This window comes from Eptatretus burgeri, chromosome 17 (assembly GCF_056783735.1).
Source record: "Eptatretus burgeri isolate ZD-2024b chromosome 17, Ebu_testis_v1, whole genome shotgun sequence".
Lineage (NCBI taxonomy): Eukaryota > Metazoa > Chordata > Myxini > Myxiniformes > Myxinidae > Eptatretus > Eptatretus burgeri.
This window is the reverse complement of record NC_140977.1, coordinates 35222785-35241070: the sequence shown is the minus strand read 5'-3', so window position 1 is coordinate 35241070 and position 18286 is coordinate 35222785. Positions and strand designations below refer to the sequence as shown.

The 18286-nt window shown below is 43.5% G+C and overlaps 1 protein-coding gene across 1 annotated transcript in view; it reads right to left on the bottom strand.

The window, feature by feature from the left end:
• Positions 1-6843: 6843 nt before the first annotated feature.
• The window catches only part of LOC147009723 (protein sidekick-2-like), a 956293-nt gene continuing 944850 nt past the window's right edge, over positions 6844-18286 (bottom strand). Inside the window, exon 45 of the mRNA XM_085861602.1 lies at positions 6844-10334. Coding sequence (XP_085717728.1) covers positions 10035-10334 — 300 coding nt within the window. The 3' untranslated portion in view covers positions 6844-10034. The remainder of the gene's footprint in view (positions 10335-18286) is intronic.

Here is an 18286-nt window from a genome sequence, read left to right as displayed (position 1 = left end):
AGATAATGGTGGGTGGTTACACCTACTATTGGTCTGGTCGCTCTGATGGTTACCATACCCAAGGAGTTACTGCAGCTGTGTCCAATAAGCTGACCCCAATGATAATTGAGGTAACACCGGTCAACGAGCGTATTATGGGATTAAGGATTCATCACTCCTTAGGTGTCTTTTCCGTGGTCTCTGTTTATGCTCCGACTGAGGCGAGTGATCTCACCATGAAGGATGCATTCTACGCCACGCTCGAGTCTGTGGTTGATCAGTGCCCCAGGCGAGATACACTTCTAGTCTTGGGGGATTTCAATGCATCGACTGGAACTAATAGGGATGGTTATGAGGTGTGTGTTGGTCCCCATGGGTCAGGAACTATGAACCAGAATAGCACTAAGTTCCTTGACTTTGCAAGAAGTCATGGACTTAGGGTGGCTGGTTCATGGTTTCAGCGCCCACAAGCTCATCGCTGGACTTGGTATTCCAACGCTGGCGGTGTGGCAAAAGAGATTGACCATGTCCTCATTGACGGTCGCTGGAGGATGATCCAGAACTGCAGGGTCTACCGGAGTGCTCAGTTCCTCAATACTGACCACAGGCTTGTTGTAGCCACTCTAAAGCTGCACCTTAAATCCTGGAGAATGGTACCATCTCAGCCTAGGCTGGATGTTGGCAAGCTCAGTGATGAGGGAGTAGCTGAGGAGTTTGCGAACAAGCTGAGTGGACACTTGGGGGGTCTGGGTGCTTTGGGGGGTCCTGAAAGAGTTGTGGAGTGCCTTCAAGACCACCGTCCTTGATGTTGCCGGTGGATGTCTTGGAACTCACCGCAGGGCAAAGAAGAATTTTGTCTCTCAAGGGACACTGGATACCATTGACCAGAGTCACAGGGCCAGGCTGAATGGCAGAGCTGAGCTGTTCAGGGAGCTGAGGCGTAAAACTGTACGTGCACTGAGGGTGGACAAGGAGGCCTATGTGCGAGGAATCTGTGAGGGGGTAGAGTATCACCTGTGGACAGGTGATTCTCGTCCCGCTTACAGGGGAATTCGCGCATTGCGTTCATCCAAGCCCATCCCTTGGAGCACTGCCGTGAGAGCAGAGAGTGGTAGGCTCTTGACAGAGGAGTCTGAAGTGAAGGCCCGCTGGGCCGGTTACTTTCAGCGGTTGTACCTAGCTGATACCCCAGCTGTCGAGTTGGATGTCAAGGGTGTTACAAACCCTGTTGCTGACCCTCGAATCAACTGTGGTCCACTTTCGCTTGTGGAAACACGGGCTGCGGTGAACCGGTTGAAACGGGGCAAAGCTCCAGGGATCTGTGGCATCCATGCCGAACTTCTCAAGGCTGGTGGAAATGCTGCACTCGTGTCGTTGCATGCAGTTTTGTGCTCTGCCTGGAACACAGGCATCATCCCAACTGATTGGAAGAGGGGCCTTGTTGTTCCTCTCTGGAAAGGGAAGGGTGATCGCCAAGACTGCAACAACTACCGAGGGGTGATGCTGCTCTCAGTGCCGGGCAAGGTCTTTGCTCAGATAATTCTTGATAGGGTTCGCCACCATCTACTTGAGCACCAGCGTCCAGAGCAGTCAGGCTTTACACCAAAGAGGTCAATGATTGACCGTATCCTTGCTCTTCGTGTCCTCACCAAATGCAGACGAGAGTTTCGGCAGGGGCTGCTTGCAGCCTATGTTGATCTCTGTAATGCGTTCGATTCAGTGAACCGGGATGTCCTCTGGAGGATTCTTGGTCTTCGTGGGGTGCCACCAAAACTGATCAATCTGATGTCTGAACTCTACTCTGGTACTGAGAGTGCTGTGAAGTGTGGTGGTACCATCTCTGACTTATTTCCAGTTGTTACTGGAGTTCCTCAGGGGTGTGTACTGTCCCCCACACTTTTCAGCACTTGTATGGACTGGATTTTAGGGAGGATGTCAGAGAGATCAAGCTGCGGTGCATCTTTTTGGAATGTCAATATCTTGGACCTTGATTTTGCAGATGATGCAGTCATCTTTGCGGAGACTTTAGATATCCTTTTGGGGGCCCTCGAGGTGCTGAATGAGGAGTCAGAGTCACTGGGATTACGGGTTTCTTGGGTCAAAACTAAGATCAGGGGTTTCGGTGACATCTTGGATGCTGCTGTCCTGTGTGTCTGTTTGTGGTGAGGATGTTGAGGTCGTGGAGAGATTCACTTACCTTGGCAGTGATATTCATGTCTCTGCTGGCTGTGAGTCAGAGGTCAATAGACGTCTGGATCGGGCCTGGGGAGTCATGGATTCACTGGATCATGGGGTGTGGCGCTGCCGGTACCTGTGCAGGAGGACGAAAGTCTGAGTCTTCAGGTCCTTGGTACTTCCAGTCTTGCTCTATGGATGCGAGACTTGGACTCTGACCAAGGATCTGAGACTGAGACTTAATTCCTTTGGTACCAGGTCTCTTCGGAGAATCCTTGGCTATCGCTGGTCGGATTTTGTGTCCAACGAGTGGTTGCTGAGAGAGACTCGGATGAGATTTGTTACCTGCATAGTCCGTGAGTGTCAGTTGCGGCTGTATGGACATGTGGCTCGTTTTCCTGACGCTGATCCTGCTCACCAGATTCTCTCAGCGGGGGAGTCTCGTGAGTGGAGGAGGCCAGTGGGCCGACCACGTGCCTCGTGGTTGCAGCAGGTTGACCATCATCTCAAGGGGATGGGGATGGGCCTGGCATCTGCCTGGTGGATGGCCATACGGAGGCCCCTGGAGTACTGGCAGAAAGTGGACGCAGCGACGCGCTGTTCTGGCACATGCTCCCATACCTGACCTGACCTTAACTGAGGTATTATGATTCTAACAATTTGTATGGGTGGGCTATGTCTCAATCTTTACCTTATGGAAAACTTAAATGGGTTAAAGAAAAACATTATGAAAAAGTTTTGCACAACATTGTTGTCTCCTCTCAAAAAGAATTGGATGAAGCTGAAGTTGGATATTATTTTGAGGTTGATTTAAAATATCCAGAAGAACTTCATGACAAACAAAAAGACCTACCTTCTGCCCCTGAAAAAGAAAGTCCAATAAAAGAATGGTTTTAATGATTACCAACAGTTATTCAATATAAAAGGTAAATCTCCAGAAAAACTACTTACTACATTAAATGATAAAGAAAGTTATGTTTTACATCAAAGGGACTTGAAACAATATTTATCTGTTGGGTTGAGAGTGAGGAAAATTAATCGATTTTGAAATTTAAACAAAGTCATTGGTTGAAGAAGTATATTGATTTTAATACAAAAATGAGAACAGAAGCAAAAACAGATTTTGAGAAGGACTTTTATAAATCAATGAATAATGCTGTATTTGGAGAGACTATGGAAAATGTTAGGAATCGACAAAACATCAGACTTGCTCCATCTTGGAAACAGGCTTCAAAGTTCATTCATAGACCAAGTTTTGAACGAGCAAAGGTGTTTTCAGAGAACTTTTGTACTATTCATTTGAAAAAAAGAGAGTATTGAAATGGATAAACCTATTTATATAGGAACGTCAATTCTGGACTTGTCAAAGTCGTTAATGTATGACTATTACTATAATAATTTAAAATCAAAGCATAAGGATAATGTGTTGTTGTTATATATGGATACAGATAGTTTTATATTAGAAATTAAGACAAGTGATGTATTTGAGGATATGATTGATAATATTGATATATATGATACAAGTAATTATAAGTCAGGTGATGTGTTGTTTTCATCAAATAATAAAAAGGTTATTGGTAATTTTAAAGATGAATTGGGTGGGAAGGTCATGAGTAAATTTATAGGATTGAGATCAAAGTCTTATCTTTTACGTATATTGATAATAATAACATTGAAAGGTGTGATAAGAAGCTAAAGGGAATAAAGAAAAATATAATCAAGGAAACAGTAAACTTTAAACATTACTACAACTGTTTAACCTTAAAGAAGTAAGAGTGCAGAAAAATGAATACAATAAGAAGTTATAAACATCAATTATATACAGAGATAAATAAGAAAGCATGAGGAGCTTTTGATGATAAAATATATATTTTAGAGAATGGAATCAATAGTCTCCCTTATGGTTATAAGTATAAGTGTTTGGATATTGGATTGGGAATTTTAACAGGCTATCACCATCTTTTTACTGATTTATAAATGATAGAACCAAGCAATAACCAAACCAAAGAGTGGAGATGTAATCAGCCTTGGTATTTAAATGGAAAACACAAATAATGTGAGAAATATCAAATAAGTCTTATTGAAGAAATAACTGGGGTAAAAGTAGATAAAACAAATAAGTGGATAAATATAATTACAAATAAGTTGGAGGATGTAAAGAAAAAAATTAATATACTTGAATGGACTGAAAACTTTGATGGTTATCAATTGAACAATGGAAAAACAATTTACTCCAATCTCAAAATGATATGTGGATCAGGAGGTGGTCAAACAAGAGCATTGAGAGAAGTTTATCATTTCATTTCTGCTCAACAAAGACACTTAAACCAAGAACCAAGTTCCAAAGTGATCTTTGTGAATATACTCGATGGTGATGAATGTAATGGGAAAATTAGGTTATTCCCCAAAGTAGAACATGGACAAATATTCATTGGTTCTCTCTTTGAGTGGAATGAAAATATAAAAGGAAAGAAGTGCTTTAATCAGTAAGTCTCAATTTTACATTTGCTCAATGGGGCAGTGATCAGTGTCCTATTTTGGACTTTTGGGCCTTGAGACGGTCTCAATTTTACATTTGTTTGTATGGGAGGGGGAGGAATCAGTCTCCTATTTTGGGGTTTTTGGACCTTGAGACAAAGTTTTTTTTTTTTCCCTTTTCCCCACTCATTTGAATGGCTGCCTCAGCAGCCCCATTTATCCTCTACTCACACACATTTATATATATATATATATAATATATATATATATATATATAAATCTATATATATATATATATATATATATATATATATATATATATATATATATGCGAGGATGGGGGCGGTTGAGGACTTGAAGAGGAAACGGTGTGTGGAGGACAGAGAGTTGGAGGTGGGGGTGGAGGGAGGGCAGAGAAGGGACAGAGTTGGGAAAGGGTGTTGATTTGAGGCTTTAGCGGGGGGGGAGGGGGGTTGGAGGGTTTGAGGATGTGGGGTTGGGAGCGCAGGTTAAGAACTTGAATGAGATAGGGGGAATAGAGGACAGAGCTGGAGTGTGAGGGGAGGGGAAGACAGAGTTGGGTTAAGGGGGACAGAGTGCTGGGAGAGAGGGTGTGAGGACTTGAAGTCACATTTTACATTAAGTGGAATTTACGTGGGTCCTTGCCATTATGCTGTCAAAATTTGTCTGAGCAAACTCTCTAAATATTACACTCCATTGGGAACTAATTCCCTTCCAACAGTTTGGTGGATCTGGTATGTGTTTTTGCGTGCGTGCGCACGAACACATCCGCGTGTGTACTGGGTAGAGCAATGTATATAGCGATTTATGTACAACTGTATAAATCTCTGTACTGTGTCCACATAGTTATCATCGTGATCATGATTTAACAGACTCTATACAGAGCGTCGGTTCTGCCGTGTCAGTTTCTCAGCTGGGATTACAATTCTGAGTGGGTCGCCACTCTGACCCAGATGTACTGTACATGCATGTACATCTGCACTGTGTATCGTGATATGTGCATGTATGTCTTATTGTGTGTATACTGTATAGGGATAAGTGTGTCGTTGGTTGTTTTCTCCACATGTGGGTTTCAGAAGGTGGAATGGAGCCCTCTCAGGTCTCAAGGTATCCACCTACGTGTGTGTGTACATATGTATGTATGTGTGTATATATATATATATATATATATATATATATATATATATATATATATATATATATATATGTAATGAAGCATACATCACCTCTGACACATGATGTATTGGAGGTGATGTATTGGTGTAATTTATGCACTTGACATCATCATCGTGTCATCATCAGCATGCTTTTTTTTTCTCTTTCGTTGAATTCAATGTTCCTCGCTGCAAACTCCAGAATGGTGATCAATGGGGTCATGACAATGCGACAATGTGCTCGTGTGGCAGGCAACACTTGTTGCTGACAGGTCGTGCAGCAATTGCTGTGATGGGACTCGATCTGTGCCTTGCTGCCTCATCAAGTTAGGGGATTCGATTCGTGTGTGTGTGTGTGTGTGTGTGTGTGTGTATGTGTATGTGTATGTGTATGTGTATGTGTATGTGTATGTAAGTAAGTTGCTCTTGTTGGCTTCTATTTTCACATGTGGGTGGGTTTCAGAAGGTGGAATGGAGCCCTCTCAAGTCTCAAAGTGTGCCAGTGTGTGTAAAGGCCTTTCTTTGATTTATATGCAATTCCACATCCCTAGACAAATGTCAACTAAATTTTGCATGCATGCTGTGGATACCCAATGTCACGTCATGAGGATCTAAAATAATCACTCCCCCCCCCCCCGCCTTAAGGAAAGTATGTATGCGTGTGTAGGTCTAAAAATTAGAGAAAAGACCTGGCTGAGCCAATCTCCATCAACTTTTGCATACGTACTGGGGGTAGCCAGGATCAGGTTATGTAAAAACAAAAAAATCCCCCCTCTCCAACCCCCCACAAGGAAATTCTCTATGCATGTGGGTTTATACGTCTGAAAATCATATAAAAAACGACGGCATGAGACTAATGCGAAACTGACCTCAAACAAGGAAATGAGGCCACTTGGCCCATCATTGCTGTGGTTCACTCTCGGGTTAATTTTTGCTACAGCTTTAAACATCAATCTTTTTGATATTTTACTGAAGTCTAAGCAATTCAATCTTGATTGCATGAGCCAGTGTATGTATGTATATACAACCTAGATGTCTGTATCATGTGTGTGGAGGGATACATACATCTGTGAGTGTTTGTACGAAACCCAAGTGTGGGAAAAGCAATATGGAAACCAGTTGTGCTTCTAAAATGGCAACATTTTATTATGTACATGTTTAAAAAAACAACAAAAAAAAGGGTTTGGTTTGGCATGCTTTCAAAAGCGCTGTGTAATGTTTAAATAGACAAATATAATCGTACTCGTGCCCCTTCCTAACCCTTTCCCTGTATTTTACAGCATCGTTGAAAACCCGGACCATCAATCAAAGCAGTACAAAGCAGGTAAACACATGGCTTACTCAGAGAGCACATAAAGAAACTCAAGCAATAGGCTGAGCCCATAAGGCCCCCACAATGTAACGGTGGGAGTATCAGCTTAAACAAGGGGCCCAAAATTTTAAGTTGATATTAAAAAAAGGAAAAACTTCTTACACAGTATAATCTAACTCCACGGGGTGCTTTTAACTTGCATAACATGGGTTCTTTCAGTAGATTTCATGATAGGAGCAACCAACCGAGGAGAGCTATTACAAGTTTTATCTGTGATTGTACATTGATACATTGGCCCCACCGTTGCAAGGAGAAGCTAATAAGTGGATAATGAAGGGGACATGAGCATGGGAAGATTATGAGCAAGTAGGGAGGCAGGTGCGATTACTGCCTGTGAATAAGTGCTTGTGGTTGCGATCTGGTTTAATTTGCGGTATCTGACACATTTACCAACTAAGGAACCATAAACGAATGCTTGCATCCACCACCAACACGTATCGCGGCGTAACCTTAAATTATACGGGTGATTTGTCCTCGAGTGTACATTTCGTATTGACTTGGTAAGGGATGTGATGCAAAGACGTTTCAAAAACAAATCTCAAGATGGCATCAAAGACAATCTAGGCCAGGGTAGCTTTGTTTCGGTTCGGTGTTTCATGTGGCTCCGATCGTGGCACACGAGAGATGCAATTCCACTGCAATGTTGTTCTGTGCCCAGAATCCCATCATTGTTTGGTATACGTTGGTGAATCTTTCATTTTTTTCATGACTACCTCCATCTCAAGCTGTTCTCGTCTTCCTGAGGGAAGGTCTTCCTGTTCATGAATGCAAAACCATTCCATCCTAGGAGTGAAATGCAACATGGCAGCAGCAAGAGAACGACACATAGCTTTATGACCCCCAACGACCCCCATCGTTTAGCTTTATTAACAATCGCCGAGGTTCCTTTTGAGTAATTTGAATACCACCCACACGGGTGCTAGAAGTCCTGTATCTCGGCCTCAGCATAGCAACAGTGATTCTCTAGGGTGCGTGGTTGTGGGGGACAACTGGTGTGTTACAATCAACTCTGGAATAGTGGAACAAACAGGATGTGTTGCAGTGGAATTGCACTCTTGGCTAGTTAATGACAGGACAAATGTGAGAGCACCTTTTGCGCTTGAGGCACTCACTTTGTGGTAAGCACGCAGCACAGATTGCTCTTTGAGTTGTCTGGGCCACAATTTGTGTGTGATCTAATGTGTCTGTTTCAGATTCCATTCATTAACCCTTCCAAACTCGACGGCAATTGTGAATAACCGTTAACATGTCACCAAAATAACACCGTGATTTCATGATGATTAACTAGGCATTCAGTTTGTACTGCACAGTGTTGTTAGAGGTTGCGCCACAAGAGTAACATGAACGCAGTCAGTAGTTGACTGTGCTTGGAAAAGTATTACGCCACCAATTACGCTCACTAATCATAAACTGACTAAATAACTTAGCACCTTCAGGTGGTTGCGAATGTCTTACTGTAGCAGTGCTTTTACCTGGCATCCAAAGCCACCAGACTTCATACGATGTCAGCAGAGAACGGTTTATTACGATAGTTATCAGACCAGCTCAAACATCTTGCAAAATACCCTGGTTGGCTCGAGTACTCTCCGAAAGCACGTGATTTTGACACCTGGGGAGTAATCAATTCATGTGATGCAGATGAACATGAAGTCTTTGCATGACTCGCTCTTCCGGGAAGAGTTGGAGCATTGTGAAAAGTGCTGTTTGCTTTGCCTGTGCCTATTGTGAGCACTTCACAGAGGAATGAGCCAGGTGGAAACTATAGCTTGGAAGTCGGTAGAAAACGAATGAATGAATGAATGAATGAAGCAGCAGTCACATCTGTGATGTTCTATCAAAGCTGGGTGGGGTTATATGTAGGGAAGTCGGTGACCAGTTAAAACACCATCACGATTACACGAAGAAGGAAAAAAAAAAATCTAAATCTTGCTCCTACTTATTACAAAAAATGATCACAGCGCCGAGACAGGGTTCATGTGCATTCCTTTTCTCCACCGTGTGTTGAGGGTCTTTGTAGTGTGTGCAGGGACTACTCCAGACCAGCGCGGCTCTAGCAAATATGGCTTCCGACACCGATAAAGAGGAATGTTGGCAGAGGCTGTGAAATCTTCACCAGGTATACAAATCCATGAACAATAGCAACGTTTTTTTTTTAATACGGAATCCTTTTGGTGTCCCGTCGGGGGACCCGAAGGAAGTATCCAGGCCGAGGACAAGATTGTGCTTGCTGCTTCACAAATCGGGTCAAGTCCACCATCTTGTCTGTCTGAGTTTTAACTATGATAAAATCCATACATTTCCAGAGCTACCTTGAAACAGCACAGCTTAGTTCACACCCTGACATTGCATGGAGTCATTTGACCTTTTGTTGGTACTTGAAAAAAAAAAAAACCCACCCATCTTGGCTTTGTGTTGTCATATCATTGTCCACGTTGCGACGACAAGCGCAATTTTGGCTGGTGGACAAACGAGCCACCATTTTATTTGAGTAACTGCTCGTTACTCTTTCCCTTCCCACCGTGTCCTGTGAAATCCTTTTGTCTTCCCTTCTGGGAATCCACATAATTCTGCACATCCGCTGTGTTCATGTTGATTGTGTCAGTAGCTTTGTGAGCTGGAATGTAAAATTTTAATGCAGTTGGATTCTGTTCTTCCTTGGCATGGCAGGACCAGCTTACTACCTGACAGGCTCAGCTGGTAGCAGCAGTAAGTTGGCCCAGTTTCTACATGTCGGTGCCTTCTCTCAGAGGGCAGAATGGCTTAGCAGATTGGACCCTTCCATCATTTTTCGCGATCTTCCCCCAATCAATTTCAAGTTCATCCTTCGTTCTGCATCTCTTTGCATCTGCAGGATTTCATACGAAAGATGAAAACCCTGCCATTGCAGCTGGCCTAAGTGCAGGCCGCAACCCAGCAGTCATGCCAGACCTGGGCCCAAAGCCCTCAGCTGCGGGATAGGGTGGTGGCTTGCCTCCAGGATTGGCACCTTCTGCTTCACCTCTCTCAGAAACTGGGCCACAACAAGCATGGATGTCTCGTCGCTGTCGGCGCCATGAGCTGAAGTAGCTTGGTTCGCTGATGTAGTGGTTCACAAAAGAGTGTGAAGAGTCAGTCTCACTGGGCACATCTGGCTCTGGCTCAGGGACATGTACTGCCTGAAAGAATAAGAATGACAGTGGCATCTAAGTTAGTCGTCTTCGTCATCATCATCATCATCATCATCATCATCATCATCATCATCATCATCATCATCATCGATGTACCATACTCTTAGACTGTCTCTTGGCAAGAGTGATGCTGGTAGCCATCGCAATTGGTCAGAGCAGGAATTTGGAATTTATTCAGGGTGTCGGCGATTACTCGCCTAATGTATTTGTGAACTACACCATGGGACCTTTGGTGTTCAGCTGAACGTCCTTAATGTCCTTGCGATGAATATTAATGCATTGCTTTGCATACAAAATACTATGGTGGTCGTTTACATCTGGGTTGTGATTCAAACCCAGGTGAGACAGCACAAAGGTGGGTGTATCATAAGTTTAAGCTGTTGTGTTTGCTGATAAGTTTGCATTTCTGAAATGCATTTCGGAATGAAATGAGTGTTTCCTAAAGTTGAGGTGATGTGCCATTGTGCTGAGGTGTGGGGCTTCACGTTGCATGTTGAAGTTATTCCAGCTTCCGTTCATCTTCACCATTAAAACAAATATGGCTGTCCACTTGGTACCTGCATGGCAGGACAGCATCACCAGTTTACATGCCCGAGGAAGCTGCAAACAGTTCTGCCACTCTGGGGTTTTTTTTTTTCAAGGGACTATGGATATGTATAATAACAATTTTTATTATCACTTTGAGAGCATGCTGACACCAAATGTGACGAGCTCAAAATGGCAAAGCACTCACTTATTTGTTTTAACATGGTTGGTCTTAGGCCTTGGTGTCACGTGGATTTACTGGGCCTTGAATGTGAAGTAGAATGAGGCCATTTTCATCTTACAAATGTGGTGTAGTGGGGTGTGGTCCGGTGTGAGAGGAGACTTCATCGACATAGAAGATGGAGAAGTGTGGTTATATGAAAGAAGAGGGGGTTAGGAGGGGAAGCAAAGAGGATGAGAAGAAACGGAGAAGAAGAAAAAAAGAAGGAAAAAAGGTGGTCAGAAGTGTGGTTTAAAAAATCTGACATTTTTAACCTTCGCCATCTTCGAAGATGGATGGAGGTTACTGTTTTCACCCCTTTCTGTTTGTTTGTTTGTGAACAGTATTATGGAAAAACTCCTAGACGGATTTCGACGAAACTTGGTGGGGGGGTTAGGTATGGTCCAAGGATCATGCCATTAAATTTTGGACTTGGTCCCCCCCCCAAAAAAATTGTTAGATAATTTTTTTTTTTGCATTTCTACATGTTTTAAGTGATTTCCAACCCCCCCCAAAAATTGTTACCCCCCCAAAAAAATTGTTAGAGATTTTTTTTTTTGCATTTCTACATGTTTTAAGTGATTTCCAACCCCCCCAAAAATAGAGAAAACATTTTTTTTTGCATTTCTACATGTTTTAAGTGATTTCCTACCCCCCAAAAAATGTTACCCCCCAAAAAATTGTGAGAGAAATTTTTTTTTGCATTTCTACATGTTTTAAGTGATTTCAAACCCCCCAAAATTGTTACCCCCCAAAATTTTTTTTTTTTGCATTTCTACATATTTTAAGTGATTTCCAACCCCCCCCCAAAAAAAATTGTTTGAGAAAATGTTTTTTTGCATTTTTACATGTTTTAAGTGATTCCCAACCCCCACAAAAATACCCCCCACAGAAAAAGAAAAGAATTTTTTTTGCTTTTCTACATGTTTTAAGTGATTTCCATCCCCCCGCAAATAATTGTTTGAGAAAAATTTTTTTTTTTGCATTTTTACATGTTTTAAGTGATTCCCAACGCCGAACAAAAAATTACCCCCCCCGCAAAAAAGAAAATTTTTTTTTGCATTTCTACATGTTTTAAGTGATTTCCAACCCCACCCCAAAAATTGTTACCCCCCAAAAAAATTGTTAGAGATTTTTTTTTTGCATTTCTACATGTTTTAAGTGATTTCCAACCCCCCCCAAAATAGAGAAAACAATTTTTTTTTGCATTTCTACATGTTTTAAGTGATTTCCTACCCCCCCAAAAAATGTTACCCCCCCCAAAAAAAATTGAGAGAATTTTTTTTTTTGCATTTCTACATGTTTTAAGTGATTTCCAACCCCCCAAAAAATTGTTACCCCCCCCCCAAAATTATTTTTTTTGCATTTCTACATATTTTAAGTGATTTCCAACCCCCCCCCCAAAAAAAATTGTTTGAGAAAATGTTTTTTTTTTGCATTTTTACATGTTTTAAGTGATTCCCAACCCCCACAAAAAATTACCCCCCCCGCAAAAAAAGAAAAAATAAATTTTTTTGCATTTCTACATGTTTTAAGTGATTTCCAACCCCCCCAAAAAATTATTGGAAAAAAAATTTTTGCAACTTTTTTTTCAACAAAATTTCGATTTTTTTTTTGGCATTTTTACATGTTTTAAGTGATTTCCAACCCTCCCCCCCCAAAAAAAAATGTTGGAGAAAAGAACTATAACTGTCAGCACTGTTGACATCATATTTAATGAATAAGATATAAGGTTCACTTGAGTGACCCAGCAGTATTGGCGGCGGAGGTTTTGCACTCTCTTGAGTGCTCCCCCTCGAGTTATCCTCCGCCATCTTCGAAGATGGATGGAGGTTACTGTTTTCACCCCTTTCTGTTTGTTTGTTTGTTTGTGAACAGTATTACGGAAAAACTCCTCGACGGATTTCGACGAAACTTGGTGGGGGGAGGGGGGGTTAGGTATGGTCCAAGGATCATGCCATTAAGGTTCACTTGAGTGACCCAGCAGTATTGGCGGCGGAGGTTTTGCACTCTCCCGAGTGTTCCCCCTCTAGTTGTGTATGTTATACGTAGATCGTGTTACAATAAACATGTATGGCCAAGGTAACATTGGTTTTGGCTTTAAGTGAAATCCAGGCAGATTTTGTGCAATGAATTACATCACAACTGCAGGCAGCAGTCCATCTCGATAAAATTTAAATATAATCAGCAAAACTGGAGAAAATGAATAAATTCAGATTACATTGAATTATTGGTGGTTACCGATTGGCTGTGCCAACTGTATTAGCAATCGGGGATCCCCAATAACAAGAGATTGTTCTCTCATCCAAAAATACAGGGAAATTTGTTGAAGTCGCAAACATTGCTTGCTGCTGTATTCCTTCTACATAAGGAGGCAAAGTGAAAACTTTGATCTTGATCAAATGTTTTTAATTCTAAGTTTTTGAAATTTAATTTTGGTTTCCTTTTTGGGGTTAATTAACATAAAGTCATTAGTGGTCTGAACTGAGGACTTGTAAAATTGGAAGCAAAAAACAGTTGCGCTGAACTGAAAGGGGAATATCGGGTGAAAATCCCCAGTAAACGAAGCACGTCGTCTTATTCTTAACTCAACATGCCGTCAAGCTTCTCAATCCCCAAACCATCATCATTCTTTGAGTCAGTCAAACAGGGTAATGTAAAAAGGGGATTACGACACTGTCTAGCAAATAAGATAATAAGCCAAGACACGAACAATGCACCGAGTTTCTGCCAAAGCGGCAAATGAACTTCATTCTCGAAACGTGAAATGCTGAGAGTCAACATAAATATCCACTCGCAAGAGACCCAGAAAACATCTGTCCAACCTCGGTGAACTTTAAAACGTGTCTCCCTCCGCTCAAACCTGGTGGCACCTTGTTAAGTCTGTCTCTGGAGTATGCTCCCCTTCCATGCCTTCCCTCAATTCAAATAGCACCAAAGCTGACTGCTCGTGAGAAGGCTGAATGCCTCAATTCTGTGTTTGCTTCTAAATCTGTCCCCAAGTACTCGCTGTTTGTACCCACCCTTCCCAGTCACCCCAAACAGCTGCTGGACTTTGTCTTTTGCACCTGAGAAGGTCGAGAAGCTTCTTTGAACCCTTTTTTCTTAATACATTGTCGAGGCTCGTGTGAGAGATAACACACAGAAACACACAACAAGGTGAGCAGGAGAGGGAAGAAAAAAAAAACACAGTGGGGAACAGAGACACGAGGAGATCTGTGGAAGGGAGAGGGATGGGGTGGGGTACACAGGTAAACACAATGAACACTGCAGGGACTGACATGTCCTTTCACGACAGGGAATTTCAGGAAGGAAAGCAAGGAATTTCAGGAAGGAAAGCAGGGAATTTGAAGGAGGTGGGCTTGGGGTGGATTAGCGAGGGTAGAAAAGATCGTAGTTTTGGATGGGGGAGATCAGAGATGGTGGTGAACAGCTGTTGTTAAGACTTGTAGGGAAGAGTGGGATTAAAGAGAGTGTGAAGAGAGTTTGTTCCAAAGGAGGGGAAAAGAGGAATGAAAGAGTGAAGATGAGCAGTGATTCTTGTAGTTTTACTATTCTGGTAGTGGTCGTGAATCTGGTAGTGATTCGAGATGTTGGTGGACCTTGAGCGCCCTGTGGAAATATGGGGGGGGGACATATCGCAGACAGAGTGGGGGGGGGGTGGCGAGGCTGCAGAGGAGATGGTAGAAGGTAGAAAGAGGAGACAGAAAGGCCACCGACTTGCCTGTGGTGAGAGTGTGAGAGACCCAAAGACTTCGCCTCATCGTGGGAGATACCAATGATCCTAAATGCCTTGGTTTCCATCGTGTGAAGCCGAGAAAGGTGAGAGCCAGTAGCACCAGCCCAGAGTGGAGAGCAGTACTCCATCAGACTGTGGACAAAAGCTTTGTATGTGGTCAGGAGCTCAGGTGTGCCGAGGAAGGACTTTGCACGATGGAGGATGCCCAGTCGGTGACTGGCTTTGAAAGCCAGCTTGGAAATTTGGCTTTCCCAGGAAAGATCATGGCAGATAGTGAGACCCAGAAGATTGACTGAAAGGACTTCTGCAAGAGTATTGTTGAGAAAGTAGATGGGGGTGGGGGGGAGGGGTTCAGACGATCCTTTTGGAGAGACGCAGTGAGAGTGTGAGGTTTGTCAGGATTGAAAGACATGGTCCACGTGTTGGACCAGTTTGTGATTTATCCCGATCTGCAGAGAGTGAAGAGGCTGCTGCTTGCTGATCTGAGGGATGACAGATGGTATGGCAGAGGGTGGAGTAACAGCAAAGAGATAAAGAGGATTTTCCAGAGTCAGAGAGATCATTGATGACAAAAAAGAACAGGGCCCAGAACACTGCCTTGAGGAACTCCAGCCTGGACAGGAAGAGAGGATGAGAGAACTCTATTAAGGGCCACACGTTGGCTGCGACAGGAGAGGAAATCTGAGCCATGAGTGAAGATGTCCTTGGATAGCATAGGAAGAGAGTTTGGTGAGCAGGGCAGGATGCCAGACCATATAGAAAGCATGTGAGATGTCTCGGGAGATGGCTCTGATTTCATGTCTGGCATTGAGGATCTCCATCGATTGGTGAGAGAGCAGAAGCAGCATATCCAGGGTAGAGTGACCTGGTTTGAATCCAAATTGTTGATCGAAAATCAACACATTGGAGAAGAGGAAGGATTTAATGTCTGAAGTGATGATGGATTCCATAACCTTGCTGATGGTTGGGAGAAGACCGATTGGTCTGTAGTTGTAGGGATCAGTTTTTACACCTTTTTTATGCAGGGCGGTGATGTTTGCTGATTTCCATGCAGATGGCAGATGGCCTTAAGCAAAAGAGAGGGTGAAACCTTGACTGATTCTGCAACTGGATTAGACAGCAACAGCTCACATCTCCTGAAAACCTACTTTGCTGCCCTTGAGCATCCTCTTTCTGCTTTTTTCTTGTTCACCTTATAATTTTCCCTAGGTCACCTTCCACCCACTTGGAAATCAGCCACCATCACTGCATTACATAAAAAGGTGCAAAAATTGATCCCTTTAACTTCAGACCTATCAGCAAGGAGTTGCTGTAGCTGTGTTCAATAAGTTGACTCCCATGATAATTGAGGTAACACCGGTCAACGTGCGTATTATGAGACAAAGGATTCGTCACTCCTTGGGTGTCATTTCCGTGGTCTCTGTATATGCTTTGACTGAGGCGAGTGGTCTCACCGTGAAGGACATATTGTATGCCACGCTCGAGTCTGTGGTTGATGAGTGCCCCAGGCGAGAAACTCTTCTCATCTTGGGGAATTTCAATGTATCGACTAGAATTGATAGGGATGGTTATGAGACGTGTTGGTCCCCACGGGTCTGGAACTGTGAACCAGAATAGCACTCGGTTCCTTGACTTTGCAAGAAGTCGTGGACTGAAGGTGGCTGGTTTATGGTTTCAGTGCCCACATGCTCATCCCTGGACTTAGTATTCCAATGCTGGCAGTGTGGCAAAGGAGATTGACCATGTGCTCATTGCTGGTTGCTGGAGAATGATCCAGAACTGCAGGGTCTACTTGAGTGCTCAGTTCCAAAATACCGACCACAGGCTTGTTGTAGCAACGCTGAAGTTGCAGATCAAATCTGAGAGAATAGTACCATCCCAGCCAAGACTGTTTGTTGGCAAGCTCAAGGATGAGAGGGCAGCTGAGGATTCTGCGAACAGACTGAGTGGGGTTTTTGGTGGGGATCTGGTTGTTTCGGGGGATCCAGAAGTGTTGTGGAGTGCCTTCAAGAATGCCAGCCTTGATGGTGCCGGTGGTTGTCTTGGAACCCTCCATCAAACGAAGAAGAACTTTGTCTGCCATGAGACATTGGATACTATTGACCAGTCACAGGGCCAGGCTCTCTGGTGGAGCTGACCTGTTCAGGGAGTTGAGGTGTAAAAGTGTACATTTGCTGAGGGTGGACAAGGAAGCCTATGTGCAAGGAATCTGGGAAGGGGTGGAGTATCACCTGTGGTCAAATGATTCTCGTCCTGTTTACAGGGAAATTCGTGCATTGCATTCCTCCAAGCCTGCCCCTCGGTGTACTGTATTGAGAGTGGTGAGTGGTGAGCTCTTGAGAGAGGAGTCTGAAGTCAAGGCCCGCTGGGCCATTTACTTTGAGCGGCTGTACCAGGTTGACCCATCAGCTGTTAAGTTAGATGTCAGGGTGTTACTATCCCCATTGCTGACTCGCCAATCAACTGTGACCTGCCTTTGTTTGTGGAAATACATGTTGTGGTGAACCAGTTGAATGGGGAGTAAAGCTTTGGGATCTGTTTTATCCATGCTGAACTTCTCATGGCTGGTAGAAATGCTGTACTTGTGTCATTGCATGCAGTTCTGTGCTCTGTTTGAAATGCAGGCATCATCCCATCTGACTGGAAGAGGGGCCTTGTTGTCCCTCTCTGGAAAGGGAAGGGTGATCACCAGGACTGCAACAACTACCGAGGGGTGACACTACTCTCAGTGCTTGGCAAGGTCTTTGCTTGGATAATTCTTGATAGGGTTCATCACCATCGCCTTGAGCATCAGCACCCAGAATAGTCAGCTTTACACTATTAGGTCAACGATTGAACGTATCCTTGCTCTTCAGATTCTCACTGATAACAGACGAGAGTTTTAGCAGGGGCTGCTCGCAGCCTTTGTTGATCGATTCAGTGAATCAGGATGCCCTCTGGAGGATTTTAGGTCTTCATAAGGTGCTACCAAAACTGATCAATCTGATTTCTGAACTATACTGTGGTACTGAGTGCTGTGCGATGTGGTGGTTCCATATGTGACTTATTTACAGTTGTTACTGGAGTTTGTCAGGGGTGTGTAATGGCCACCACACTTTTCAGTGTGTGTATGGACTGGATCCTGGGGAGGATGTTGGAGAGATCCAGCTGCGGTGCATCGTTTGTGAGTGTCAAGATCTCTGACCTTGATTTCGCAGATGATGCAGTCATCTTTGTGGAGATGCTGGATATCCTTACAGGGGCCCTTCACGCACTGAATGAGGAGTCTGAGCCACTGGGATTATGGGTTTCCTGGCTCATAACTAAGATCTAGACTCTCAATGACTTTCGGACATGTGAGTTTATGCCATCCAGTACATTTGCAGAATCAGTTAAGCATTGCCGGAATCTTCTCCACATTATCAGGTGCAAAATACAGAGGCCAGGAGCAAGCAGCTGGGTGTTTGGCTTTCTTAT